This window comes from Nanorana parkeri, unplaced genomic scaffold (assembly GCF_000935625.1).
Source record: "Nanorana parkeri isolate BGI_ZX_2015 unplaced genomic scaffold, ASM93562v1 scaffold184, whole genome shotgun sequence".
Lineage (NCBI taxonomy): Eukaryota > Metazoa > Chordata > Amphibia > Anura > Dicroglossidae > Nanorana > Nanorana parkeri.
Window position 1 is genome coordinate 1,284,767 of NW_017306452.1, and position 25,492 is coordinate 1,310,258.

The 25,492-nt window shown below is 45.0% G+C and overlaps 1 protein-coding gene across 1 annotated transcript in view; it reads left to right on the forward strand.

The window, feature by feature from the left end:
* PHF14 (PHD finger protein 14) overlaps nt 1-25,492 on the forward strand; it is an 87,861-nt gene that overhangs the window by 2,956 nt on the left and 59,413 nt on the right. The window contains exons 2-5 of the mRNA XM_018555124.1: nt 2,113-2,223; nt 7,149-7,787; nt 10,519-10,662; nt 19,310-19,469. Of these exons, the coding sequence (XP_018410626.1) occupies nt 2,113-2,223; nt 7,149-7,787; nt 10,519-10,662; nt 19,310-19,469 (1,054 nt within the window). The remainder of the gene's footprint in view (nt 1-2,112; nt 2,224-7,148; nt 7,788-10,518; nt 10,663-19,309; nt 19,470-25,492) is intronic.

Here is a 25,492-nt window from a genome sequence, read left to right on the forward strand (position 1 = left end):
GGGGGGGGGGATTTATCAAAACCTGGAGCAGTTACCCATGGCAACCAATCAGCTTCTCTCTTCAGTTTGTTCCTTTAAGATTAGTAAAATGAAAGAAACAGTCTGGTTGTCATGCACATCTGCTCCAAGCTTGCTCCCGGGATGGACTACAATCCCAATACAAATTAGCTAACTAAACATGAGATTGTAGTCCATCCCGGGAGTGAGCTTGGAGCGGTGACTACTTTACAACACACACAGGGACCATAGGGAACAAAAATAGCCCCCCTCCAGAAGGAAGGACAGTGTCAGCACCAATTCAGAGATGATTGGAGGATCTACAGCCGAGTGATACACAAATAAGATACATTGTTGTTAATAGTGAAGGGACTTGAATGTATTTTTAAGATTTAACTCCTGAGTTTGGTGTCACTTTAAGGAGCATCGGTGACCTGGCTCCTGGGGTTTGCTCAGCCCAGATGTAGGATAGATTTGTTTGAAATCGTTCCTCTGACCTGATTTCTTTTACTTCCGGTTGGTTATGTGGAAACAGGTGTAAGTGGTCTCCTCTTTGCCTTAAGAAATCATTCTTATGCTGTTTCTTGTTGATAGAACGCAAAGACGGCCATTTGAAGTTCTTAAAATTGGACTTTGGAACTCATTGTCAAAGAGCAACTTGCATCTGTTTAGAGAAGCATCTTAGCCCAGCGGTGGACAAATTAGTATGAAATTTAGGAGCCAGTCCGTCCAGTCCAGCAACCGGCAGGATTTTTTTAAGGCGCTAGCTCCATTGACAGCAACCAGAGAGAACCTCAAAAGTTAGGGGCCAGCTGTCACTTTTAAGGAGTATTGGCTTCCTGGCTCCTGGGATTTGTCCAGCCCTGGCTTGGCCATAAGTTGGAGATCCGGAGCAGGAGAAATCCCAAAGAAGAGCGCCAGCCAATGTTCAGAATAGAGGAAGGGTTAGATTTTTCCTATCCGAGTTCCCATGGAGGAAATTCCCCTACTTTGTGTTCTATTGACGTCTAGGTCATTGTTTTTGTGACCTGAACTTCCATCTTTCCCTCTCTATGGTGCACACTCTCTATATTCTTTGGAGAATTTACTAGAGCATGGTTAGGCAAATTTTGGTCTTCCATCTCTGGTGAAAGTACACATCCCATCATGATTCTGAGAGTCTTGCCTGTAGTTATCTGAGTCTTATAATGCTTTATGGTACTTGTAGCTCCACAACAGCTGGAGGGTCAAAGTTTGGCAACCCCTGGACTAGAGGATGGTGACACAGTCATTGGATTCTTCATAGGAATCTAAAGACAAAATGCCTTAGAGACGGCATCAGTGCCCCGATTGTCTCAAGTTGAGGGGAATTCTTCCTACTGAGGACACAAATTATAATTATTGTATGGTAGAGGATCTAAACCTTCCCCTACTTAAAAAAATGGTTGGAGTCCATAAGGAGAACCTGCAATAGTGGAGGTACTGTACCCATTTCTCGGGTAGCCCGTGTCTCCTTCCATCTGCCCCTTCGGCCTCGTTTATATGTGCGCCGCATCAGATCCACCTCAGATTGCTTTTCAGAAGACAATAGAGCACTGACCGCCCAGTGTTCAGGAGCCAGCAATATCTTTTTTTTTTTTGTTTGATCCCAAGGTGGATCTTTCAGGGGTCCCGTCCAAATTGATGGTCTACTTTTGGTCCAAACGTATCACGCTATATAATTTTTGCCGTAAAGTGAAGTATCGTGGTCACAGCAATGTATACAGCGTTGTCCAGCTGCAATGCTGACTTTGTGGCAGATGGCCGGTGAACAGTAAAAATGCAGATGTGTTTACCACCCCTCGGTCACATGTGTAAATGAGGCCTTACAGTGTTTTGGTCTCTTTGGTCCTCCAAACACTCCCAACAGTCTTTAGGAAGACTGCAGAGCTGGAATGGAAGGAAGGTTGGAGACATGGTCACCTGGAGATGTGAGCAAACAACCTCTTCTATTGCAGGGGAGTTCTATTTGAATTTATTTTGGGACCACCCAGGGTCTCTGGGAGTAGTAGTTGTTGTGTTATAGGATTTGATGGGATGCCACCATTTAATAAACCAAAACAACAAGACAAAAAAAACCCAAAACTTTCGTTGCAGTGGACCGGAGTTCGAAAAGACGTCAAGTGAAGCCTTTGGCAACTTCCCTCCTTGAAGCATTGGATTATGATAGCTCAGATGACAGTGATTTTAAAGTTGGAGATGCTTCAGGTATTCTTTAGATTTTTGTTTTTATTATTATTTTATATATTGGTTATAATTTTGAAGTTGCCATGAACATTATTTAATGCTGTACGGTATCTCATTTGTTTGTGAGCGAAGATCTAAATCAACTGGTGTAAACAAAAACAAAAAAGAAAGAAAAATAATGAATTAGATGCCTATACTGTGGCAATGCTGGCACTGTATACCAGGGCTATCATTGGTGCCAAAGTGGCTTGGTCTTTTTAAAATCTGTGCAGTATATGTTTGCTTTTATGACTTTGCTTATTTGTCTAGCATGCGGTGTGATTTTTTTCACTGCAGTTGTCTTTAACAAAAGTTGCAGTAACCTCGCTATCAGAATTTTCAATTTTGGCAAGCCGGTGGGTGCAACCTTCCTTGACTTCTTATATCTGCTCTGGTCTCCAGTGGCAAAATTCTTTGAAACTTCAGGCAAGTTCTGACCACATCCTACCAGGTTGAGTTCTAACACACCTCACCCTGCCTTCTGTTCCTTACTATTGATTAAAGAGGTGGTCCATTATTGGCATGGGCCCATATAGTAGTTGAATGCAGGAAAAGGGAAGGCCACTGCTTGACCTCATAGGAAACCTGCACTGAGGACATAGGAAACCTGCCTATACTACCCCATCCTTTTCAAAATTGCTTGTTCCTTCAGTGCTGGGCTTTAAATACACCTCCATCTTTGTTGTTTTGTCCCATTGTCCTGTGGCTGTAACTGCATGGGTGGTTTTAGCCCCATTTTGTAGCGGAGGAGCAGCAACTTTTGTGCATCATGCAGCATTATCATGGTTTACCATCATGTGGCTTAATAATAGCTGAAGCATTTTGAGAAACTTGAGTTCTTGAAAATCGCTCCACTGGAGGGCTGTAAAGATATAAGAAGTCAGCATGCAATTTACATTTGCTAGTAACAATGCAAACTTAAGTCAAGTTTTGTGTGTATTTGACCTGTTGTATAAGACAAGTGTAGAGGACGTGGATGTCATGTGCTTAGAGGAGTTGGTAAGGAGCCTTAGAACGGCATGAGCTTCCATTTACAGCTGCAAATAAGGCTTAGAGAAGTCATTCAATACCTACAAATGTTTAAGGGCTATTGGCTACCGGGATTTGTCCAGCTTTATTTTAAAGGAGAACTATGGGGTTAGGGCTTTTCCCCATAGTTCTCCTTAGGGTAACGGGAGGACACACTACGGTCCTCCTGTCATCCTTACCTCAGTATACCGCGAGCTACTGCTCGCAGTATACTGAGACGTCGCAGCTGAAGCGGATAACGACAATTATGTCTGGATCCGCCCAGCTGCGTGAGTGACAGCTGGCTCTGCCTATCTAGAGGCAGAGCCAGCTGTACCCGCCCCCTCCCCCGTACGTTCCGCCAGTCAGCGCTGGAGTTATTATTGGTTGTTATTATTATTATTATTATACAGGATTTATATAGCGCCAAAAGTTTGCACAGCACTTTACAATATAGGGAAGACAATACAATCACAATACAATTCAAGACAAGATGGTAAGGAGGGCCCTGCCCCCTGAGGGCTTACAATCTAAAAGGGAGGGACAGGTGATACATGAGGAGGTAGCTGTGTGGGGATGAATTGTTTGAGAACGTGATGGTTGAGTGGTTAGGTTGAGGTGGGATAGGCTTCCCTGAAGAGATAAGTCTTAAGGATTCGCCTAAAGGCAGTCAGAGTGGGAGATAGACGTACAGGTTTGGGTAAAACGTTCCAGAGGATGGGAGAGACTCCGGAGGCGAGCATGGGAGTAGTTGACAAGGGAGCTGGAAAGCAGTAGGTCTGGAAGAGCGTAGGGGATGGCTAGGGTGATATTTTGAGACGAGGTTGGAGATATAGCCGGGGGCAGAGTTGTGGATGGCTTTGTAAGTCGTTGTTAATATTTTGAATTTTATTCTTTTGGGTGATTGGAAGCTAGTGGAGGGATCGGCAGAGGGGGGTTGCAGACACTGAGCTGTTGGTCAGCTGGATGAATCTAGCAGTTGCATTCATGATAAACTGAAGGGGGAGGAGCCTGTGTAGTGGAAGGCCAATGAGGAGGGAGTTGCAATAGTCAAGACGAGAGATAACAAGGGAGTGGATGAGCAGCTTTGCGGTTTCATTGGTGAGGAAGGGGCATATTTTGGAGATGTTACAAAGGTGAAGGCGGCAGGATTTGGATAGCGATTGGATGTGGTGAAGAAAGGTGAGGGCCGAGTCAAGGATGACACCTTGTACCTTTGCATGGGGGGAAGGTTGAATAGTTGTGTTATCAATCTCAAGGGAAAAGTTGGGGGAAGGTGCACGGGCAGGAGGAAATATCATGAGCTCAGTTTTTGAAAGATTGAGCTCTAAGAAGTGTTGCGACATCCAGACGGATATGTCAGTAGATTTAGCAACCTTTAGGTTGATCTATTTTTTTTATTTTATTTAGCGTTATTTTTGATACATGTTTCCCGGGCAAAATTCAGGTTTAGAAAATCACCCAAGGGTACATAACATCAACGTAGTTTAACTAGAAACACAAAACTAGGGATTCAATACTGCAGAGGTGAACGGGTATTTTACAGCTCAAGGTGTAATAAGGACATACGTGTCCCCCTATTTAGCGAGGGGGCCCTGGGTGGAGGGCTACTCAACAAGACCTGTGGAGACAGAATAAATACTTTCATGGGGGTGTTGGGATAAGTGGTGCAGCAGGAGGTGGTGCTGAAGGGTAGGCAAGGTGGGCTGGTTATAAAGAGGTGTAGTAGGGGCACAGGTACTTAGCCAGGGGAAAAAAAGATGGGGGGTGGATTGGTGTAATGCCCCTGAATATACAGTTTTTTCTTCCAAAAACCTACAGAAATTTGGTTCTTATCCATACGGTAAAAGCCACTTGAGCTTGCATTCCTTCCCTCCTGGAAAAAATGACAACTGCTCATGATAGGACACTGGTTCCATAAAGTAAACTACATCAAACACATGGAGGACCTTACCAGCTCACTCAAGGGGTCTGGGGAAAGGTTTCATACTACCCGATTTTACGGGAATACTACAGCCATTGCCGCAATTTGTGAGGGATGTAGTAACCAGACCATTTTTTAATTATCCCATGAGAACAAAATGTTGGTTGATCTATTTTTTTTTAGATATCTGTAAAAAATAAGTCAAGGCAACTGGACTTGCTGTATTTTTCTTGAAGACGTGTCACTGGTCGGATGTCCAGTGAAACGTCTTAACGTTCTCATTTCTGACAGATTGACCCACATATATCTTACATAGTTTCCTTTTTTACTTTACCCTGTTCATCAGTCAAAGAAGTAAAATAGGCATAAAAATTAAAATAAAGAGAGAGAGAGGAAGGACCGTCTTTGAGGATTTTTTTAAGTTGTTGAAGAAAATATATACAAAATAACTATTCATGTTGACAAGTAGTTAGGAGCTTTTTCTTTACCAGGGCAGGAGGTGAGCCTAGTCTTTGCTATGGAGACACACAGCAGTAAAATTTAAGAAAGGCTATACTCCCTTACAGGTTTTTATGGGGTTATACCAAGGGTGGACACATGTTTATGGAATTTAGGAGTCACTATCCAATCCAGGAGCCAAGAGGATTTTTGTGGGAGCTAGTTCCATTAACAACAACTAGAGAAAACCTCAAAAGTTGGGTGTCAGTTTTACTTTTTAAGGTGCATTGGCCATCTGGTTCTTGGGATTTGTTCAGCCTTGGGTTAGACTTCCTTTCAGGTATGTGCCTCCATTGAGGAGTTTCCTATCACTTCCTGTGTGGACATGATAACATTGCTAAATGTCCACCAAAGACACAGACAACTATTGAAATAGACCTCATTAAGGAGCCTAATCATTCTCCAATGTATCCACCACTTGAGAAAAGTGTACAAAATGTCTCAAGTCTACTTTAATGTAGCTTTAGGTATCCCTAATTTTAGATATGGGGGTAATTATTTCAGGTTTGGGTTAAGTCCCAATACTTGAAGCCATGTCTAGTCATAGATTTCAGAGCAGGGTAGTCACTAATCTTAAAAACTGGTTTCATGCTGATTGGAAGGCAAATACCAGCTTCCTGTTGTTGCCTTCCATGGTGATCAAAAATTCATCACGCTTAGGCCTGTTGCAGTGAAACCTTTTCTTTCCTGGACAATTCCATTGAAGTGTATGTAAATCTAACAAAATTTATTTTCGTTTTGGATAGAGTAGTGAATGGTTAAGAACCATTGTCTGGGTTTCTTTGCTGTCGGTTTCCCAATGGGGAAATTCCCCATCATTGCTTGTCTCCAGAGAGGACGTGAGAGGAAATCTCTCAAAAGCTAGGTAAAATCCCATTTTAATTGTCAGTGGAACAGGTCACCATTGAAGGGTTTCCCTTGCCTCCCTCACTTTTTGTTGACAACTCAAAACATTTTGGATTTCCTGTCACTTTCTGTACCAGACACAATGATCACCAGGACCAATGGAGAGGGTGAATGTCCAGAGGCAGCAATAAAACCCTCACAGGGGTTTTAATAATTCCACACTTTATCCAAAACAAAACATTTTGGGTTTACATGCACTTTAGGGCGAGTAGCCAATGTACTTAAATATTTATGGTATCATCTAAGCCTTTTTCTAAGGCAGTCAGTGGGAAAAGGTGTATTTGGACTCCATGTGGGCCCACAATTAGGGATGAGCAGATTCGTGCAGAATTCAGGAGCCAGGAATTGTCAACAGTTCTGTTTGGCCAAACAACATACGAGTCCATTGGCCACATCAGAAAAACAGAACATGGTAAAATTTGGGAGTTTGTTGTTTGTCCAGCTATGTCCATAGTGTAAATCTGGATTTTGAATGTTGTACTATGTGTATAATATGTCCATTTGATACCTTGGGCGAGATAGTATATCCTCAGATAAACCATTTTGGATGTTGTATGTATTTCTTTTCTAGATTCAGAGGGCAGTGTGAACGGGAGTGACGATGGATCAAAAGACAGTGGAGAAGGTTCTGGCAGTGACTCAGAAGACAGCCTAAAGGAAGAAGACATGGCCGCCGCAGCTGAAGTGGAAATCAAAGATGCCAGTGGGGAAGATGAAGGCACAGAAAATAAGGGAAAGCCAAAAGAGGAGGAGCCGTCCAAAGAAGAGCCCAAGAAAGAGGAGAGTGAAAAGCCTCGCAAAAAGAAGGAAAGAGCCAGTGATGTAGACGTAGGTGCAGATGACCCAAATAACGAGCCTAAAAAATGGAACCTGCGCAGGAACCGACCCATGCTGGACTTCATCACTATGGAAGAGTTAAACGCCATGGACGATTATGACAGCGAGGATGACAATGACTGGAGGCCAACCATGGGCAAGCGAAAAGGAAAGTCTTCTACTGGTGATGGCAGCGACGGGGAAGATGACGATGAAGATGATGGAAGCGAGGGAGAGTCGAGCCACCATGCCGGCAATAAAGACGACAGCAGCAGCAGCTCCAGTGAAGATGAGCAGAAGAAGAAGAAAATCAAGATTTCCAGTAGAAACAGTGGAGATGATGAGGAGCTGACGAACGACAGCTTGACGTTGTCTCAGAGCAAAAGTAATGAGGTAATTTGTAACTTCTCTCGACAGGTTGATGGAAATGTGTAAAAATGGTATTGTCTTTACTATGACCAAAAATAAAGCAGTAACGTGCACTGTGATAGAAAAGTTTCACGATCGCTTGAAGGCCTTTATAAGAGCAACATCAGCCAAGCTAAAGGCACCATTAAATTGTATAACCTGGTTTGCTTTTTCAGCAAGCCTGTGATTCATAAACCTCTTCCACACCGTATAGCCAATTAGATGATTCCACTATTTCCTGGAGGAACTGTATGCTCATGTCTGCTCTCCACTATGTTAGTTGAGTCATTTTGCAGCTGTGCTGTGAATAGCAGAAGTAATTTGGTTTCCTGCCGTTCCAAAGTTCCTCACAAATTACACCCAGCAGAATGATTATACAACATCATCCCTCTTGCTAACTCACAGGAAGCTGTCTAGGTTTCCAGTTAGACTGAGGAAGGGAAAAAAGCAAGAAGATCGTGATGAGCTTTTGTATTAGAAATTCGAGGAAACTAAATTTCGCAGAGGCCCCCTTGTAATTACAGAAAGATGTTAGAGATCAGTTTATTTACTGTGCGCATTAAAACTAAGCACAGCTCTGGATTGAAGATGATTATTACAGCTAGAGCTGTAGAGGTTAAGGGTTCAGGGTAGGGATGCACCGATACTGTTTTTTCGGTATGGAGTACGAGCACCGATATTTTGCTTTTCTGTACGAGCACCGATATTTTGCTTTTCTGTATTCGCAGATACCGAGTTCCGATGGCATGGTATCGGCTTCCCGGGCAATCAGCAAGGAGTCGGCTGTTCGGCCGGCTCGATGCTGATTGGCTGGGAAGCAGGCTTCCCAGCCAATCAGCATGTAACCGGCTTCCTGGCCAATCAGGGAGGCGGGTCAATACTCGCCACCCGGTTTCCTGATTGCTCAGGGAGCCGGCTCCATGTTCCCCTACGGCACTGCGGGTCAGAGGAATTCTTCCTATGACCAGAATTTCCAGTATCAGGGAAGGTATCTGAGCTTTTGGGTAAGTACGAGTACTCGCCCAAATGTTCAGTATCAGCACCGATACTAGTATCAGTGCATCCCTAGTCCAGGGTGATATTAAGCCCAGAGTTGGGTTGTAACTTTAATCCTCCCTAAGCCTATAGTGCCGCTGACCTCAGTACTTAACAAGTTTGCGGTGCATTTTTCTTGTGGTTGCTATGCATCCCATTTGTCAAAAAAAACTCTGCACTAGTTCCTGCTTTAGGGTGACTCCATCATCTCGCAGGCTCCCATTCAGCCACCATTCCGGCTGGGACTGCAGTCAAGTGTCACTACGCCACGTGCTTCCATGCTTAAAGCCCACAGACCTGAAACAACATGGCACTCCCCAGCAATTCCTTCCCCCTAGCAGGTTGATTGACAGCAGCTAGGGCCTGCACTGACCAGGTGACTTTGAATGTGGCCTTTGCTTGCTACTCGGAAGTTTGGGAAAGCGACGCAGAGTGCTCTGAAGCCTGTAGCTTTGAACAGTACAAACATCTAATACCCAATGTACGGCGGAATGCTTTCCTGCTTGATTAGTATGGATTGAGTTAAAGAATTGTGAGCTTTAAATACTTTAACGTTCCAATTTTAATTTACTTCTATTGTGTGTTACAGTCAGTATTGTTTCTGGGTCAGTGACTCAGAAATGATTGAATCCAGTCTGGATGAAAGCCAGACAATTTAGCTTTGTCTAGGGCTAGCAATGGCAGCCTGCAAACAGTATTTGTGTTCTCCACACACGTTTAATATTCCTGTTGAAATTGTGTCATGGACCTGCCATGTTTAGAGAGCAGTAGGAGAATCTTCTTTGGTCCCTGCCCACTTCCTGTAACTGATTTGGCTAACATCACACATCTTTCCCAGTAGACTATTGCCCAAAGCATCACACTTGTCTTCTTCCCATAGTGCATCCTGATGCCATCTCTTCCCCAGGTAAGAAACACACGCACCTGGCCATCCACATTATGTAAAAGAAAATGTGATTCTTCAGACCAGGCCACCTTCTGCCATTGCTCAGTGGTCCAGTACTGGTGCTCACGTGCCTATTGTAGGCACTTTTGGCAGTGGACACGGGTCAGCATGGGCACCCTGACCGGTCTGCGGCTACGCTTCCCCAAACTGCGATGCTCTGTGTGTTCAGACACCTTTCTATCAGAACCAGCAGTAACTTTTCAGCAATTTGAGGTACAATAGCTCTTCCATTGGATCCGACTACACAGGCCAGCCTTCACTCCCCACATGCATCAATGATCCTTTGCTGCCCATGACTTTGTCGCCAGTACACCAATTTTCCTTCCTGACCATTGCAGACCGGGAACATCCCACAAGAGCTGCAGTTTTGGAGTTGCTCTGACCCAGTCATCTAGTCATCACAATGTGGTCCTTGTCAAAGTCACTCAGAGCCTTACACTTGCCAATTTTTTCTGCTTCCAACACATCACCTTCAGGGACAAAATGTTCACCTGCTGCCTAATATATCCCCCCCCACTTCCAGGTGCCAATGTAATAATTCCCCCTACTTCCAGGTGTCATTGTAATATATCCCCCCCACTTCCAGGTGTCATTGTAATATATCCCCCCCACTTCCAGGTGCCATTGTAATATATTTCATGTGCCATTGAAACTAGATAATCAATGTTATTCACTTCCCCTCTACAGGTGAAACTCGAATAATTAGAATATCGTGCAAACTTCATTTATTTCACTAATGCACTTATTCTGGAGAAGAGTGACCGGTGGTGTTCTCAGAAGATGGACCATATATTAATTTGTTGTGTGTGTCTAGGAGATAACAGCGAAGATGCAGATGAGATAATACAGTGTGACAATTGTGGCATAACTGTCCATGAAGGTAAGGGAGCTACGCTATCTTTTTATTTGTCGTCATCCCTTCTTATGTAAAGGGCCACACAATCATATGATCTAGTGTCAGCATTCCCAGGGAAGATGGCGGGCCTGGCTCCTCCTGTCATTTCTGTGTCTGCGCTGGGACACATCCTTGTACACCTTCCTGGTGTGGCTGTCAGTAAAGCCTCCCTGGTGCATGTCTGTATCGATGCTTTCATGACCAGAGGTTATTGATGCCTAGATGGACAGGCCAAATTTAGCAGGGTCAGCATGCCTTGGTTCACGTGACAGGGCCTTTATAACTAATTTGCATACCTAAATCGTTTTAAAATAGCATGGTGGTGGTGGGGTTAAAATCTCTGTTTTTTTTTTTTTTTTTTGCTATCTATGTTTTATTAGTGAAATTTCGCTTCCCCTCCTGTATCGTAGACAGGAAGTCAGAGGATATCTTTTTCAGCATGAGGGAGATCCCATCTTAGACTCTGGTCACAGGAATAAGTGTCCCACATTGGAAGATTTCCCCTCTATTTCTGTTCTAGTGGCAACTCGAAATTGTGGATTTACTCTCACCTTCATTCCTGGTGACGTTAATGAGCGAGACAATTACAGAGAATGAATCTCCCCACGGGGGCATGGAGCAATAAACACTTGATGGGGGCTCTAACCCTCCAACCAATCTATCCAAATCTAAAAAAAAAAAGTTCTGCCTTAATTATACGTTATTACTATATCGTTCAATACTGTCATTTTATTTGACAATTACAAGTATTAAACATATTTTTCTACCAATGACTAGCTGTCAATAACAGCCTGAATTGAGAGCCAACAACCGCACAGAATGTCAGCTGGTGGGTTGTATCTCCAGATTTGGGCATCGTGCTAGGGGAATGTTTATTTCCAGATTGGCTTGTGGGAATGCTTTTGAAAATAGAAGCTGGTACTGTTTTAGTCCAGTAAGGGTGGACATTATTTGTGTTTCCTCCTTGGCTAGGTGGTAGATATTTTATCTGAATTTTCTTTGTATGATTTTCAATTTGCAGTCACTGTGTGTACAAGCCAAAATCACAGGGGATGATTTGGACACTGGAGGCGAACATTTAGAACAGGGGTGCCCATTAGGTAGATCGCAAAGCAAACACTGGTAGATCGCGATCGGCTCACTGATCTGTGTCCTGTCCTCCCGCGGTGCTTGTGCGGCTGAATGTGTCAGACGGGAAGGAGAGAGGAGACTTGGTAAGCTGCTGCAGTGGAGGTAAGAAAAGACAGACAGGAGAGAGACAGCAGAGAATGTGAGAGAAGAGACAGCAGAGAGAGAGAAGAAAGACAGCAGAGAAAGTGAGAGATGAGACAGCAGAGAGAGAGAAGAAAGACAGCAGAGAAAGTGAGAGAAGAGAGCAGAGAGAGAGAGAAGAGACAGCAAAGATAGAGAAGAAAGACAGCAGAGAAAGTGAGAGAAGAGACAGCAGAGAGAGAGAAGAAAGACAGCAGGGAAAGTGAGAGAAGAGACAGCAGAGAGAGAGAAGAAAGACAGCAAGGAAAGTGAGAGATGAGACAGCAGAGAGGGAGAAGAGAGCAGAGAGAGAGAAGAAAGACAGCAGGGAAAGTGAGAGATGAGACAGCAAAGAGAGAGAGAAGAGACAGCCAAGAGAGAGAGAAGCAGACAGCAGAAACAGGGGAGAGAGAGAAGAGAGGGCCGGTTCACACCACAAAGTCTGCGGTCCAGAGTGTTCGGCCTCTAGAATGCATTGGAACTCAAGCCGGCCGGCTCCCTGTGTTCAGGGGCGGGAGGGGGCATTGAAGTCAATGGCACCACAGCCATGCCCCCCGCCCTCAGTGTGATCGCCCGCACCCAGAACGCAGGCACATTAATGCCTGGGTTCCGGTCCAGCGCGATCTGCAAAGATGCAGCATGTGCCTGCGGTCTGGGTGCGGCGATTGCACTGGGGGCGTGGCTGCAGTGCCATTGACTTCAATGCACTGCCACGCCCCCTCCCACCCCTGAATGCGCATGTTTTTTTACGTTGGTAGATCTCATTGAGCTCGTCATTTGAAAAGTAGATCTCCAGATGAAAAATTGTGTGCGCCCCTGCTTTAGAAATATATGGGGTGATCTGAGAGGGTCTGTGGGTGTTGCACCTTGCTGTCAAACTGACATGTTTCAGGCACTGATCAGTAAGAGTTTAGGAGACGTAAAGGAGGGGATAGCGTAGCGAAGACCTCAGGGTTTGTGATGACCATTCCCTTGCCAGTGAGAAGGTGGTGCAGGGCACAGCCTGGTGGCTGAATGCCTTGCAGCTCTGGGTCCTGGGTCCAAATCCTAACAAGGACACAATCTAAATGAAGCTTCTATGTACATCCTGCTTTTGACTTGGTTTCCTCCTTGGTGTTCCACAGGCTAAAATCATACGTGAAGGTCAATAGGCTTATGACCAAATTGCCACTTCTGTGTTTATATTAGAGTCATGCTCACAGCACACATTACAGTCTAACTGCACAATCCTTAAGATCTACCAAAAGCCACCTGCCCTCATGTGCACTTTGTTACATCCCGCATAGCTACCAGTTTACATGCCGGGATTGGTACAGCTCCTGCTCAGGCCATCCGAATGTAAGCCCCAGGGCTGAGAACGTGCCTCTGCTTCCCTCTTCTGCAGGCCATTCCTAACAACAGACGGCTCCAGGCTTTATTTTGTGAATAGTCTGGAGGCGAGTAGGGCTGCAACTAATGATTATTTTCATAATCGATTAGTTGGCCGATTATTTTTTCGATTAATCTGATTAAAAAATTAAATAAAAACTATCCTTAATTTAAAATAAAATACACAAATTCCATGTTACAAACATAACGTTTATTTCATATTAAAACTGCATGCACATGTTGTGTTTATATTAGAGTCATGCTCACAGCACACATTTTGTTTGTGCAATCGCACTGCACTGGAATGCTTAGCATTGCGGTACCGTGTGTTCCGGTGCGGGTGAACACACTGTGGGTGGGAGTTGTGTTTGGGGTGCCATTGAAATGAATAGCACTGCAATGCACCTCCCGCAGCAGAGTTTGTCAGTCCGAAACTGAAAATTACACTTTTACCACCTTTTTAATATTTAAAAAAAATAATTGTATTGTAAGCACATGGCGCTTCAATAGCTTCAGCCGGGGAATGACCGCTGCCAGTGGCAAGATTCTGCAGATGACAGCTGAATGTACATACAGCAGGTAGTGGGCAGGTGCAATAGCCAGCCTGCTATTGGCCATTTCAAATTGCAATAGCCAATAGCAGGCTTGCTTTTGCACCTGCCCACTGCTTGTTGTGCCCTCCTCCCAGCGTGGAGGAGAGAGACGCAGCAGAGTTTGTCAGTCCGAAACTGAAAATTACACTTTTACCACCTTTTTAATATTTAAAAAAAATAATTGTATTGTAAGCACATGGCGCTTCAATAGCTTCAGCCGGGGAATGACCGCTGCCAGTGGCAAGATTCTGCAGATGACAGCTGAATGTACATACAGCAGGTAGTGGGCAGGTGCAATAGCCAGCCTGCTATTGGCCATTTCAAATTGCAATAGCCAATAGCAGGCTTGCTTTTGCACCTGCCCACTGCTTGTTGTGCCCTCCTCCCAGCGTGGAGGAGAGAGCTAGGTGATCCAACCAACTAATCGATATTGAGAATAGTAGATAACGATTCTCATTATCCATTAATCGATTAGTTGGTTACAGCCCTAGAGGAGAGGGAGGCAGAGACAGAACCCCATCGGGAGCTGTACTATTCCCAGCATTTATAAAAGCACCTTTTGCAGGGTATAGAAAAAAATTGTACATGATTGGAGGTGGCTTTTGAGGCATAGGAGCATTTAACAGCGTTTACCCTGGTAAGCTTATTGTGCCCAGGACTTGGACTTGAAATGACAATTTCACCCCACTGCAGCAGGCCGGACATAGTGTCTGTTATCTGCCGTGAGCTCAGCAGGAGCCTCCATGAGATTCTTACTAGTGATGGGCTCTGGCGTGTTCGCAGCTCCACGTGCCGAGCCCGCCAGGAAGCTGACAGCGCCGCAGCGCCAATCACAGGCACGGAGACATTTCCCGATCTCTGCAGCTGCGGACCGGGATGATGTCTCAGTACCTGTGATTGGCGCTGTCAGCTTCCTGGCGGGCTCGGCACGTGGAGCTGCGAACACGCCCGAGCCCATCACTAGTTCTTACAGCCTGACATTTCTGCTCTAACAGGGAGGAAATATAACTAAGTAACAGCACAATCAGCTGTACCTGTGAGGAAAGGCTGCACTATTCTAACAACTGAAGATGTCTCATTCTGACTGGTTCTCTTTAATTTCTTCTGTCTCTTTTGATCTGGTTGATAAATGAGTCCTCTAGGTGAACGGCCTCAGCCTCCCTCTGTCACTCAGCCTAATGTGTTTGTGCCAAGTTTCAGCAGTCAGTGTGCAGCGGCGGAGAACCCCAGAGGAGCTGTCAATATCGGTGACATTTTGATTGCAGCGTGTCTGCGGAAATTTGTCTTCTACATATTGTAGATCATGACGGGGCTCCCCATCTTTCCCGCTCGCTGCTTTGTAACCTTGAAAAGATCATATACTTTTCCCGTTTAGAGTTAAGTCTTTAGGGGTACAAAGTTGTCATGAGCGAAACGTAAAAGACAACAGCGCTGTTAATGGAGAATGCAGCCGTGCCATAGGCAGCCAGCATGCTGCTAACGTTTAAAGCGGAACTCCAGCTAACTGCACTGTAGAGATGCATAGACTGGAGGTAAATTGTCTCAACTGCCAGATGTTTGAGATTCTGTTCGGACAGTCTTTTGATCTAACACCTCCTTCTCCCTCAGCCTGACAGCATAGGCATATCTATGACATTGTCTTTGAAAGCATTTTACATGGACAGCATTCTGCAGTGCACTATAGCATGATTGCTATAGTGCCTGCAGGGGATTATGGGGAGCTAACAAAATGTAGAAGTAGGTATTTTTAGCTGTATTCATTTATTCCATCAATGTTTAATGAGATATCACTGGATTTTAAAGAAGAACTCCGGGCAAATAAAATCTTAACTCTTGCAGTGCGGCTACCCCTCCTGCGCTGCTAGGGTTAAAAGAGAACTATGGGGTAAGTGTTTTTCCCCATAGTTCTCCTGAGGGTCACGGGAAGACATAAACTAGCGTCCTCCCGTCACTCAAAGCTCAGTATTTAGGGAGCTACAGCTCGCGGTATACTGAGACCGCCTCAGCCGGGACGGATCCCGACAATACTGTCGAGATCCATCCAGCTGCGTGAGTGACAGCTGGCTCTGCCTATCTAGAGGCAGAGCCAGCTGTATCCGCCCCTCCCCTGTCCAATCCGCCAGTCAGCGCTGGAGGATCGGAGAGGGGAGGGGGGAATCCCTGCAGGAGCCGTGACTGACAGTCACCTCTCTGCAGGGAGATGATCGAGAAGTGAGCGAGCGACGGTATGTGTTCGCTCACTTCCCGATCTATTGAGCCGACCTGTGACAGTTTCATTGTCAAGGGTCGGGTAGAACTATGAGGATGAGTGATTTTGTCTAGGGAGCTGAACTTTGATGCCAGCTAGCTGCTAGACCGGTCCCTGCAGCCTTTTCCCCCTCCGCTCCAGCGGTCGAAGGTCCTGTGAGTCGTCAAGTCATATACAGTGTATAGGACATTTCTGTTGCTGGAGCAGAGAGGGAGAGAGCCTGAAGGGACCGGGCTAGCAGCCAGCAGGGATTATGGTTCGGGTGAGTATAACTTATTTTAGCTCCCTAGACCAGGTGGGCAACTCCGGCCCTCCACCTCTGCTTTAACTACAAATCCCAACATTCCTGTGCTTGTAGCAGTCATGTCTGTAACTGTCAGTCTTGCAATGCCTCGTGGGACTTGTAGTTCCACAACAGCTAAAGGTACAGAGTTGCCCACCCCTGCCCTAGACAAAACGAGCACTTAGCCCTTACAGTGCAGGGGCTGCCCCACTGCAATGATTACGATTTAATTTGCCCGAAGTTCTCCTTTGAATTATATACAACTAGATTATTTTATATATGCCTGTGTTTCTATTTTGGAGTTTAACTCTATATAAAAGGCAAAATGAACGCAGCTCTGTACTCATTATTACCTCATCAAATGTATTTATTATAAAAAAAGAGAAAATAAGGTCGCAGTGTAAGTACCTGAATTTGACTTGTTAGTCTAGTGCAGTCCCTGTACAGCAGAGCTCAGACTAGGGAGGAAGAAACAGCACAAGGAGATAGTAAGTCCATATGCTGACAAGGAACATGCTGATAGGAGGAGAGCAGAGTAACAAAAATGTGAGCTCATCAGTCTGCTGCTGCTCTTTTATTGTGCAGCCAGAGGCTGGGGGCAGGCTTATGGCAGCTGGGGTTCAGAAGAAAATGAGTACAGTATCCAATGCTGTTGCTGCAATACTCACTCACTTTAATCCAGGGCTTTCCCCTGCAGTACTTCCTTATCATCACTAGATGTCCTCTAGTCTTCTGGGTTGAATGACAGCCAGCAAAATTCAACCTACTTCTTCTAAGCCCAGGCTGTCATGGATCTGCCCTCTAGTGGCGGCTTTATTGTGCAGCCTGGGCTCTCTGGATTAGGGCACTGAGCAGAGATCGCATGTAATTAAAGCAGAACTTCGTGCAAATCAAAGCTTAACCCTTTCAGTGCAGGGGTACCCCTACTGCAAGGATTAAGTGCTTGTTTTGTCTAGGGAGCTAAAAAAAAAAAAGTTATACTCACCCAAACCACGATCCCGGTTTGCTCTTGGACCGGTCCCTTCAGCCTTGCTCCCACTCTGCTCCAGTCAGTGTATAGAACACAGCTTAGAGTCGGCCCGTACAGATCCATGCGGTGTGCACATCCATATCGGACCGTTCCCCGGATGGACAGGTGCTGCGTGTGATTTGTACGCAGCAGCCTGTTCTTCCCTATAGGAGGACGGGGCCGAACGTAGCTCTACGCTCACCCGAGCTACACATCCGCGCGGGTGCCGTACTCGGACGCAGGCTGGATCCATCCTGCCTGTGTCCAAGCATGGACACCTGCACCCACACGGATGTGCTTCTCGGGTCAGCGTACAGCGGCTTGGGGCCGCGTCCTCCGATAGCGAAGATCAGGCTGCTGCGTACAAATCACACGCAGCACCTGTCCTTCCCGGGAACGGTCCGATATGGATGTGCACACCGCACAGATCTGTACAGGCCGACTCTAAGCTGTGTGAATGAGGCCTAAGCCTTCCAGTAAAACAGTGACAGTAGCATTAGCCTTGCAATTGCCTTTTAATGGCGTCATTCTGAATCCCGCGTACATTCGCCGTCACTCCCGTCACCATTCAGAAGCGACAGATCGTTCTGTACCCATTTTGTCTTGTAAAACCAATTACAATGGTAAAAATCACAAACTGTCATTTCAAATTGCGGCTGAATAAAGAACGTTTATGTCCTGAGAAAAAGAAAATTAATATCAAAAGGAGTTCAATTTATGCGTTCATGTTTCATTTCTTTCATTGGATGTTAATACTTTCCAATTACTTTTCTGTTGCTTGTTTGTTTTGTACTGGAGAGGAAAATAAATGCTTTTCAACCTCCAAGCTGAAACCTGTTTTTTGTCTGATATGTGCGCCGTTTTTAAAGTTTTACATTAATTTAAAGCACGTTTATTATTTTTACCACTTTTTTCCTGAGCCACCACCCCACCATCACCACCCCACCTTCACCAACCACCACCCCCCCTTCACCAACTACCACCCACCACAACCCAACACAAAAACACCCCACCTTCACCAACCACCACTGACACCCACCACCACCCCACCTTCACCAACCACCACCCGACACCACAACCACCACCACCAGGGAAGGCAAAATGTAAGCAGATCAAACTTCACCTTTAAAGAAGTTCTATGGGCAGTTAAAAATGTAATCCTTTCAGTGGGTTACAACTCAAGGATTAAGTGCTTGTTCTGGTCTAGGGTCTAAAATAAAGATACACTCATCTGATCCTCAGTCCCGTGGTGGTGACCACTTACCTCTCCCCCCCCCCCACCCCTTCTCTGGCTGTGGAATATCTTTCGGCGTCTTCACTCCTAATAGAAGTAATGACGTCACGGTTCATTACACCGCCATAACCCACGGGGAGGAGAAGAGGCTGTTTTGACCGGTCTCAGGCAGGACTGAGGATTAGGTGAGTATATCTTTTTTTATTTTAGGCCCAGAACGGGCACTTAACCCTTGCAGTGCGGCGGTAGCCCCACTGCAAGGGTTCATTTTTAACTGCCCGGAGTTTTTCTTTAATGTGACTTGATGTCGTTCCAAATTTCGTTTTGATTTTAACATGCGATTGTGGATTCAATGGAGTTTCCCGAACAAAAACCACATTCACTGTTAGATTTTTGTTCATTCAAGAAATCCTGCTCCTTCAACGATTGTCAATTTGACCCCATTAACTATTAGAAAATCGAACAAATGTTCCGAAAACTAATTTTTACAAACACAATTTTCACCATGTATACCCGGCTTAACTCTTCCTCATTCTATATATAAAATGAAAGCAACAAATACAAATTTCAAAAATTTTTTATTTGGTGTAATGTTTTTTGTTGTTGTCATTTCTGTGTAATATCTCTTTATGTTTCCTCCTTCTAGGTTGCTATGGGGTGGATGGGGAAAGTGACTCCATTATGAGTTCGGCCTCGGAGAACTCCACAGAGCCCTGGTTCTGTGACGCCTGTAAGTGCGGAGTGGCCCCCAGCTGTGAGCTCTGTCCAAACCAAGATGGTATCTTCAAGGAGACCGATGCCGGACGGTAAGGAGGTCACTGGACCAGAAATCAAGGATGGCTTTTCAAACATAAAAGTTGCTTTTTTTTAAAGTTGCTGTTTTTTATTAAAGAGAACTAAAGCCAAACTTTTTTTTTTGGCTTTAGTTTTCTTTTGGGTCACAGGAGTACATAAACAAATGTACTTCTGTGACCCAAACTCAGCATGCGCTGCAGCTGGGAGGGATCCCGACAACATTGCCAGGATCCACCTCGCTGTTTGATTGACAGCTGGCTTTGCCTCTCATGAGCCAGCTGTGCCCGCCCCTCTGTCTGTCCCTCCAATGAGTGCTTGAGCAACAGGGAGAGCACTGCAGGTAGAGGACTGTAGGTAGAGGACTGTGAGCTGAGCCGTTTGCGATCGCTCAGCTCTCAATCTATAGAGCCAGCATGTGAGAGCTGCAGTGCCACGCCGGCTCTAAGTATTGGAAAGAGTATATTTTATTCTCCCAATACTACTTTAAGATGTCAGGTGTGTGTTTCTGCAGACCCAAGGGTCCCCTTTAAGCAGCTGCTTTAGCTCTTTTTACCACCAAGCAGCCTGTCCTCATAATCTCACAAATGGTTGGACTGTTTGACATTGAAGAAGCCTCAGCAACTCTGAGTACTGGTAGCCCCGAAGCTGCTGGCAGCCCCGTAAAATTGGTGGCACTCTGGGGTTCTGTAGCGGTCATCATTCCTGTTTGAAAGAAGCAGAATCAAGCAGAAGCGGGTTATCAGGTTAAAACTTTGCTCTTCTAACTCTAGTCGTGTCACTTTTTTTATTTGATCTGGTTAACCTCAGTGAAAACACCCCTCCTCCTTGCAGGCCCGATTTCTCGTTTGCATGTCATCAGACAGCAATTTTTATGAAAGCGCAAGACACTCCTCGGTGGCGGATTCTGTTCCTCTATTGCTGTCTGATTTTAACATCTGTCATCCTCGCCGTAAGTGAAATAGATGAGAAAGTAAAAAGGGGGATTATTCTTCTCTGATTACCCAATTTGTCTTAATTACAAGATTTTGGACCGCGTGCCACCAAAACAAGCGAGCAAGGAACAGCTGAAATCGCATCTGCGCTCAGATTTGGAAGACGCTTCCCATTTCCTCATTTAGGAAAGTCACGAGCTGCAGTTTTTTCACTAAGGTGGCCAAACAAAGAAAGAGGAGTCTCGGCTTCTTTAAAGGCGCAGCAGATGCGTAAAGCTCCGTTTAGTCTATTGGAAGTTTGCTAAACTTGCTTTTAAACTGAGCTATGTGTAATCTCTCTTTATAATAAATTACCATCATCACTGGTGCACAAGCTGAATATTAAAAGCAGCGGAAATGTAAATGTAGGCGACTGCCCTGGCTGCCGAAGGGAAAGAGTAGGGATAGTGGGAGAGTGAGTAGCGCAAGTTCCTGGTCATTTTGAGTGACCCACTTTGTCCCTCATAGAATAATAAGTCGGTATGTACTATGAACCAATAAAGTGATCAGTTCACAAAAATACTCTTTGGATTAAGGTGACTACCTTTTGCACCAACACCTTATTTGGATTTTTTATTCATTGTAGTCACTACAATTGGTTTATATATGCACTTGCACTGATACATAAGAAGGATATATTGTCACTTTGCACTTGTATATATATTCTATATCCACCAATTGATATTTAAAAGATACACTAATTCCTGACAAATGCTGTGTATTAAATCCTGCCACACGGTTTCTGGAATATTCCACATTGAAAAGAAATCACAGAATATAGACAAATAGAATCACACAAACGTTTTAATTTAATTTATTATTCATCAAGTTGAGTAGTACTCATAAAACTACCACCATCACTGTAAAACTTCGATTTATTTTATTTATATTGGTCTCAATAGTATTCACAATACTTTATTCACCAAAGATATCTACACCTATACCACATAAATATCACAGAGTTTACGACATACACGAAGAAATCAATACTATGTAGATCATCTAACACCAAGCGCAAAATACTAGCTTTACACTGTCACCACAGAGTCACCTTTACTCACAGCCCATCTGTAAAAGAATTCTGAATATACTTACCTTTTTAGCGGCCTGTGGATTGGACAGCTGCCGCATCTACGTTTCCCAGCCGTTTCAATCATGTGAGTGACTGCCCTGGCTGCTGAAGGGAAAGAGTTAGCGGGAGAGTGAGTAGCACAACTTTCTGGTCATTTTGAGTGACCCTGTCACCTCGGAGTCACTTTTACTCATAGTCCATCTGTAAAAGGTTACGGAAACGCTGCCGCATCTCCATTTCCCAGCTGCTGCAAGCAACTGTCCATTAGAAGAGTTCAATACTTGCTCCTGTAATTGCAAAAGACCTGCAGCAAGACTTGGTGGCAACAGCTACTGAGGTTTCAGTTTGCACAGTCGGGCACGTACTAAACGCAGAAGGTTTACACGCCAGAACCCCAAGACGTACATCACTACTGCCCCAAGAGCAAAAGTCGGCTCCAATATGCGCAAAATGATATAAATAAGCGTGGTGGTGGTTCGGTGATGCTCTGGTGCTGCTTTGCATCCTCTGGCACTGGAAACCTGCAGCGTGTGGCAGGCAAGATGGATTCATTGAAGTACTAGGAGAAAAGTTCATGTCATTTGTGAGGAAGCTGAAGCTTGGGCGTCATTGGACTTTCCAACAGGACAATGATCCCAAATATTCCTCAGATTCCACCAAGGCTTGGTTGCAGAAGAAGTCCTGGAAGATTCTACAGTGGCTATCGCAGTTACCTGACTAGAAAATCTCTGGTGGGTTTTGAAGAAGGCGATTGCAGCATGCAAACCCAGAATATTAGTGAACTGGAGGCCATTGCTCATGAGGAATGGGCTTAGATTCATCACGAACGTTGCCAGAAGTTGGTGTCTGGTTATGCATCGTGTTTGCAGCAGGTCATAACAGCAAAAGGGCGCTCTACTAAGTAGCAAAGATGCTTGCCATGAAGGGGTTGAATAATTTTGAGACTGCAGACGTCATTAAAAGTTGCATTTTCAGTTGAATTTGGGGAAACCACTAGAAACATTTGTTGTGTTGACCTATTTGATGTTAGTGGGAGGGGAGACTTTTAGTACTGGCACATCTGCAGTGCTGGATTAGTGGTCCCCTGCACCCAGAAACTGTGGCGGCAAGGTGTATGTAAAGTGTATGTAGACCGTGACAATTAACTTCTCTTATTTGCTCCCTTTTGAACTATTAAAACAAAATACATTTTAATGGTATATTTATCTGTTCGATAAGTACAAATAATACCCGTTGATACTCCTAAAAATGTTGGTTCCCAATGCTGCTATTCCCTGGAGCATTGCGGGGTGGCTGAATGATGTACCCCCAGGCAGTGGCGTATCTATGTTTTTGGCTGCCCTAGGCAAGCCAAGCTTCGGCCGCACCCGGCATTTCTTGCCGTCACTTCATGACGGGAGCCGGACAGCGCAGCCGACGGAGGGGATTGTGAATCAGAGAACGAAAAGCAGCCGGCGAGCACTTAATCGATCTTACTGCTTCCTGGGTCACAGCGGCCACATAATCGATCTTACTGCTTCCCGGGTCACAGAGCCGCTGTGACCCGGGAAGCAGTAAGATCGATTATGTGGCCGCCGGCTGCTTTTTGTTTTCTGAGTCACGATCCCCTCCGTCGGCTAAGCTGTCCGGCTCCATTCGTCCTCCCGCCCTCTTCACAAGCAGGCAAGCCGCCCTCTACTCCTACACACAGACCGGCTCTGTCTCGCCCATCCTCTTCACAACATAGGCGTTTGCCTACGGCCGCCCCCCCGGAAGGTGCCGCCCTAGGCAAACGCCTAGTTTGCCTCGTGGTAAATACGCCCCTGCCCCCAGGGGGATGTGTCCATAACACCCTGGGCTCCCAGGCAGTTGGTTGATGTCACTGTGCATTCCGGAAGAGGATCAGTACTAGATCGCAGAGCGGTGAGTCTGCCATAGAATGCTCTAGTTCTCTTAAGTGTCATGGGAGGACATATACTAGGGTCCTCCCGTGACCCAAAGCTCAGTGTATCGTGAGCTACAGCTCGTTATATACTAAGAGCGCCGCAGCCGGGACAGATCCAGACATTATCGTCGTGATCCACCCAGCTGCGTGAGTGACAGCTGGCTCTGCCTATCTAGAGGCAGAGCCAGCTGTACACGCCCCCTTCCCCGTCCGTTCCTCTAGTCAGTGCTGGAGAATCGGAGAGGGGGGGAAGGGGGAATCCCTGCGGGGAGCCGTGACTGACAGTCACCGCTCTCTGCAGGGAGATGATCGTGAAGTGAGCGAGTGACGGTATGTGTTCGCTCACTTCACAATCTATTGAGCCGACGTGTGACAGTTTCATTTGTCATATGTAGGCTCCAACTATGAGGATGTGTGATTTTCACTCACCTCATAGTTCTTTAACTCTTACAGGACAATTATGTTTTATTATCATGAGCTGGAGTTGGGCTTTACTAACCACATGCCTAAAAATATGATTGTATTTTCCTTTAGATCGCCTTTAGATTTCCCAACAACTAAGTAGTGTGAGGGCCTGCCCAATCAGTCTATTTGGTTTCCATCCAGCCGGGAAGGCCCCTTGCATTACATGACTGGTAAATGTAAAGTAGATTTTGCATTTGGATTGTGACATGCGTGGCCAGCTTATACTTTAAAAGCAATAAAAGGGGCTCTGATGTTAGGAGTCGGCGTCTTTAATTTTGCAGCGTGAACAAGACAAGTATGAAAGCGTTTGAAGAAGAGCGCTACGAAGGGAAAAAGCAACTCTTAGGTTTATCATAGATAAACTCCTTTGCTTGCAGCAGCATTTAATACTCCAGTGGAGCATGGACAAAATGTGCAAATTAAATTGAGAAGCAGCTTCTTGTTTCAGATACATATCTCTATATTCAGCTCTGCAGGAGATGGTCCCGAGGATGCATTAACCTCATATGGTACATCTCTGAAATAGAATCCTCGGCCCTGTTATTTTTTTAAAAGGATATTTACAGCAGCATTGGAGACCAATTCTGCTGCTCTTAGTTTATTTAACCCACTTTTGCACTGTGGGATTCTTGGAAAGCACATAGACAGGAAATCATTTTTTATTTGGATAAGCTAAAACTATATAGCAGTTTCAGGATGGAGGAAGGGGTCTGTGGTACCTGTCTGGAAAGGTTATTTATCCTTATGACGGGGGCGGGGCTACCAAAATCCTTTGTAAATTACAACACATGAAAATGAGCCTATATGGGACTAAACAGCGGGGATGGATGATTCTCCTGCTGTGGGGTCTGCCGCTGTCAGAATCAATGAACAGATTGGCTGAACATTTTCGTTAAACTTCCTTCGACAAAAGGGCGATTGGGAAATGGACTTGTGGTGAGATGGCAGAGCCATCCGCTGTAAAAAAAAAAAATTAAAAATGTGACCGATTCCTGTGAATTGCCTCAAATTCAGAGGCATGGCCAGTCTAAAGCACAGCTATATACACATTAATTACCTGGGGTGTCTCCATATCCCTCGTGGATTTGCCTCCTGGTCCAAGACACATAGGAGTGCTCGCTCAGTGCTGGCAGAGTTGAAGGTGTTTTAAGCAACTGCTTCCAATAGTACTGCTTTTATGCATGATTCTCTCGGTGTCTCCTGATGAAGCCGCAAAATGCGTTGAGAACCCAGAACAGCTTTAAACCATGTGATTTAGAAATGTTCCAAAACATGTCCATTGATGATTTTTTTTGTTGTGATTTTGGGGGGTGTTTATATTAACTGTACTAAAGGGATCGGCATCATTTTTTTTGGGGGGGTTATTTTTAAGTATTTTAATGATTCATAATATAATATCATTATTTTTAGTTTTAAAAAAGATAAACTATACAATATACAGAATTTACTGTACATATAGGCCGATTTTCTATGTGCTGTTTTTATTTTGTATACATTGAGGGGAATTTATAAAAACTGGAGCAGCTGTTCATGGCAACCAATCAGCTTCTCTCTTTCATTTTCAAATCTTAACTGAAGAGAGAAGCTGATTGGTTGCCATGG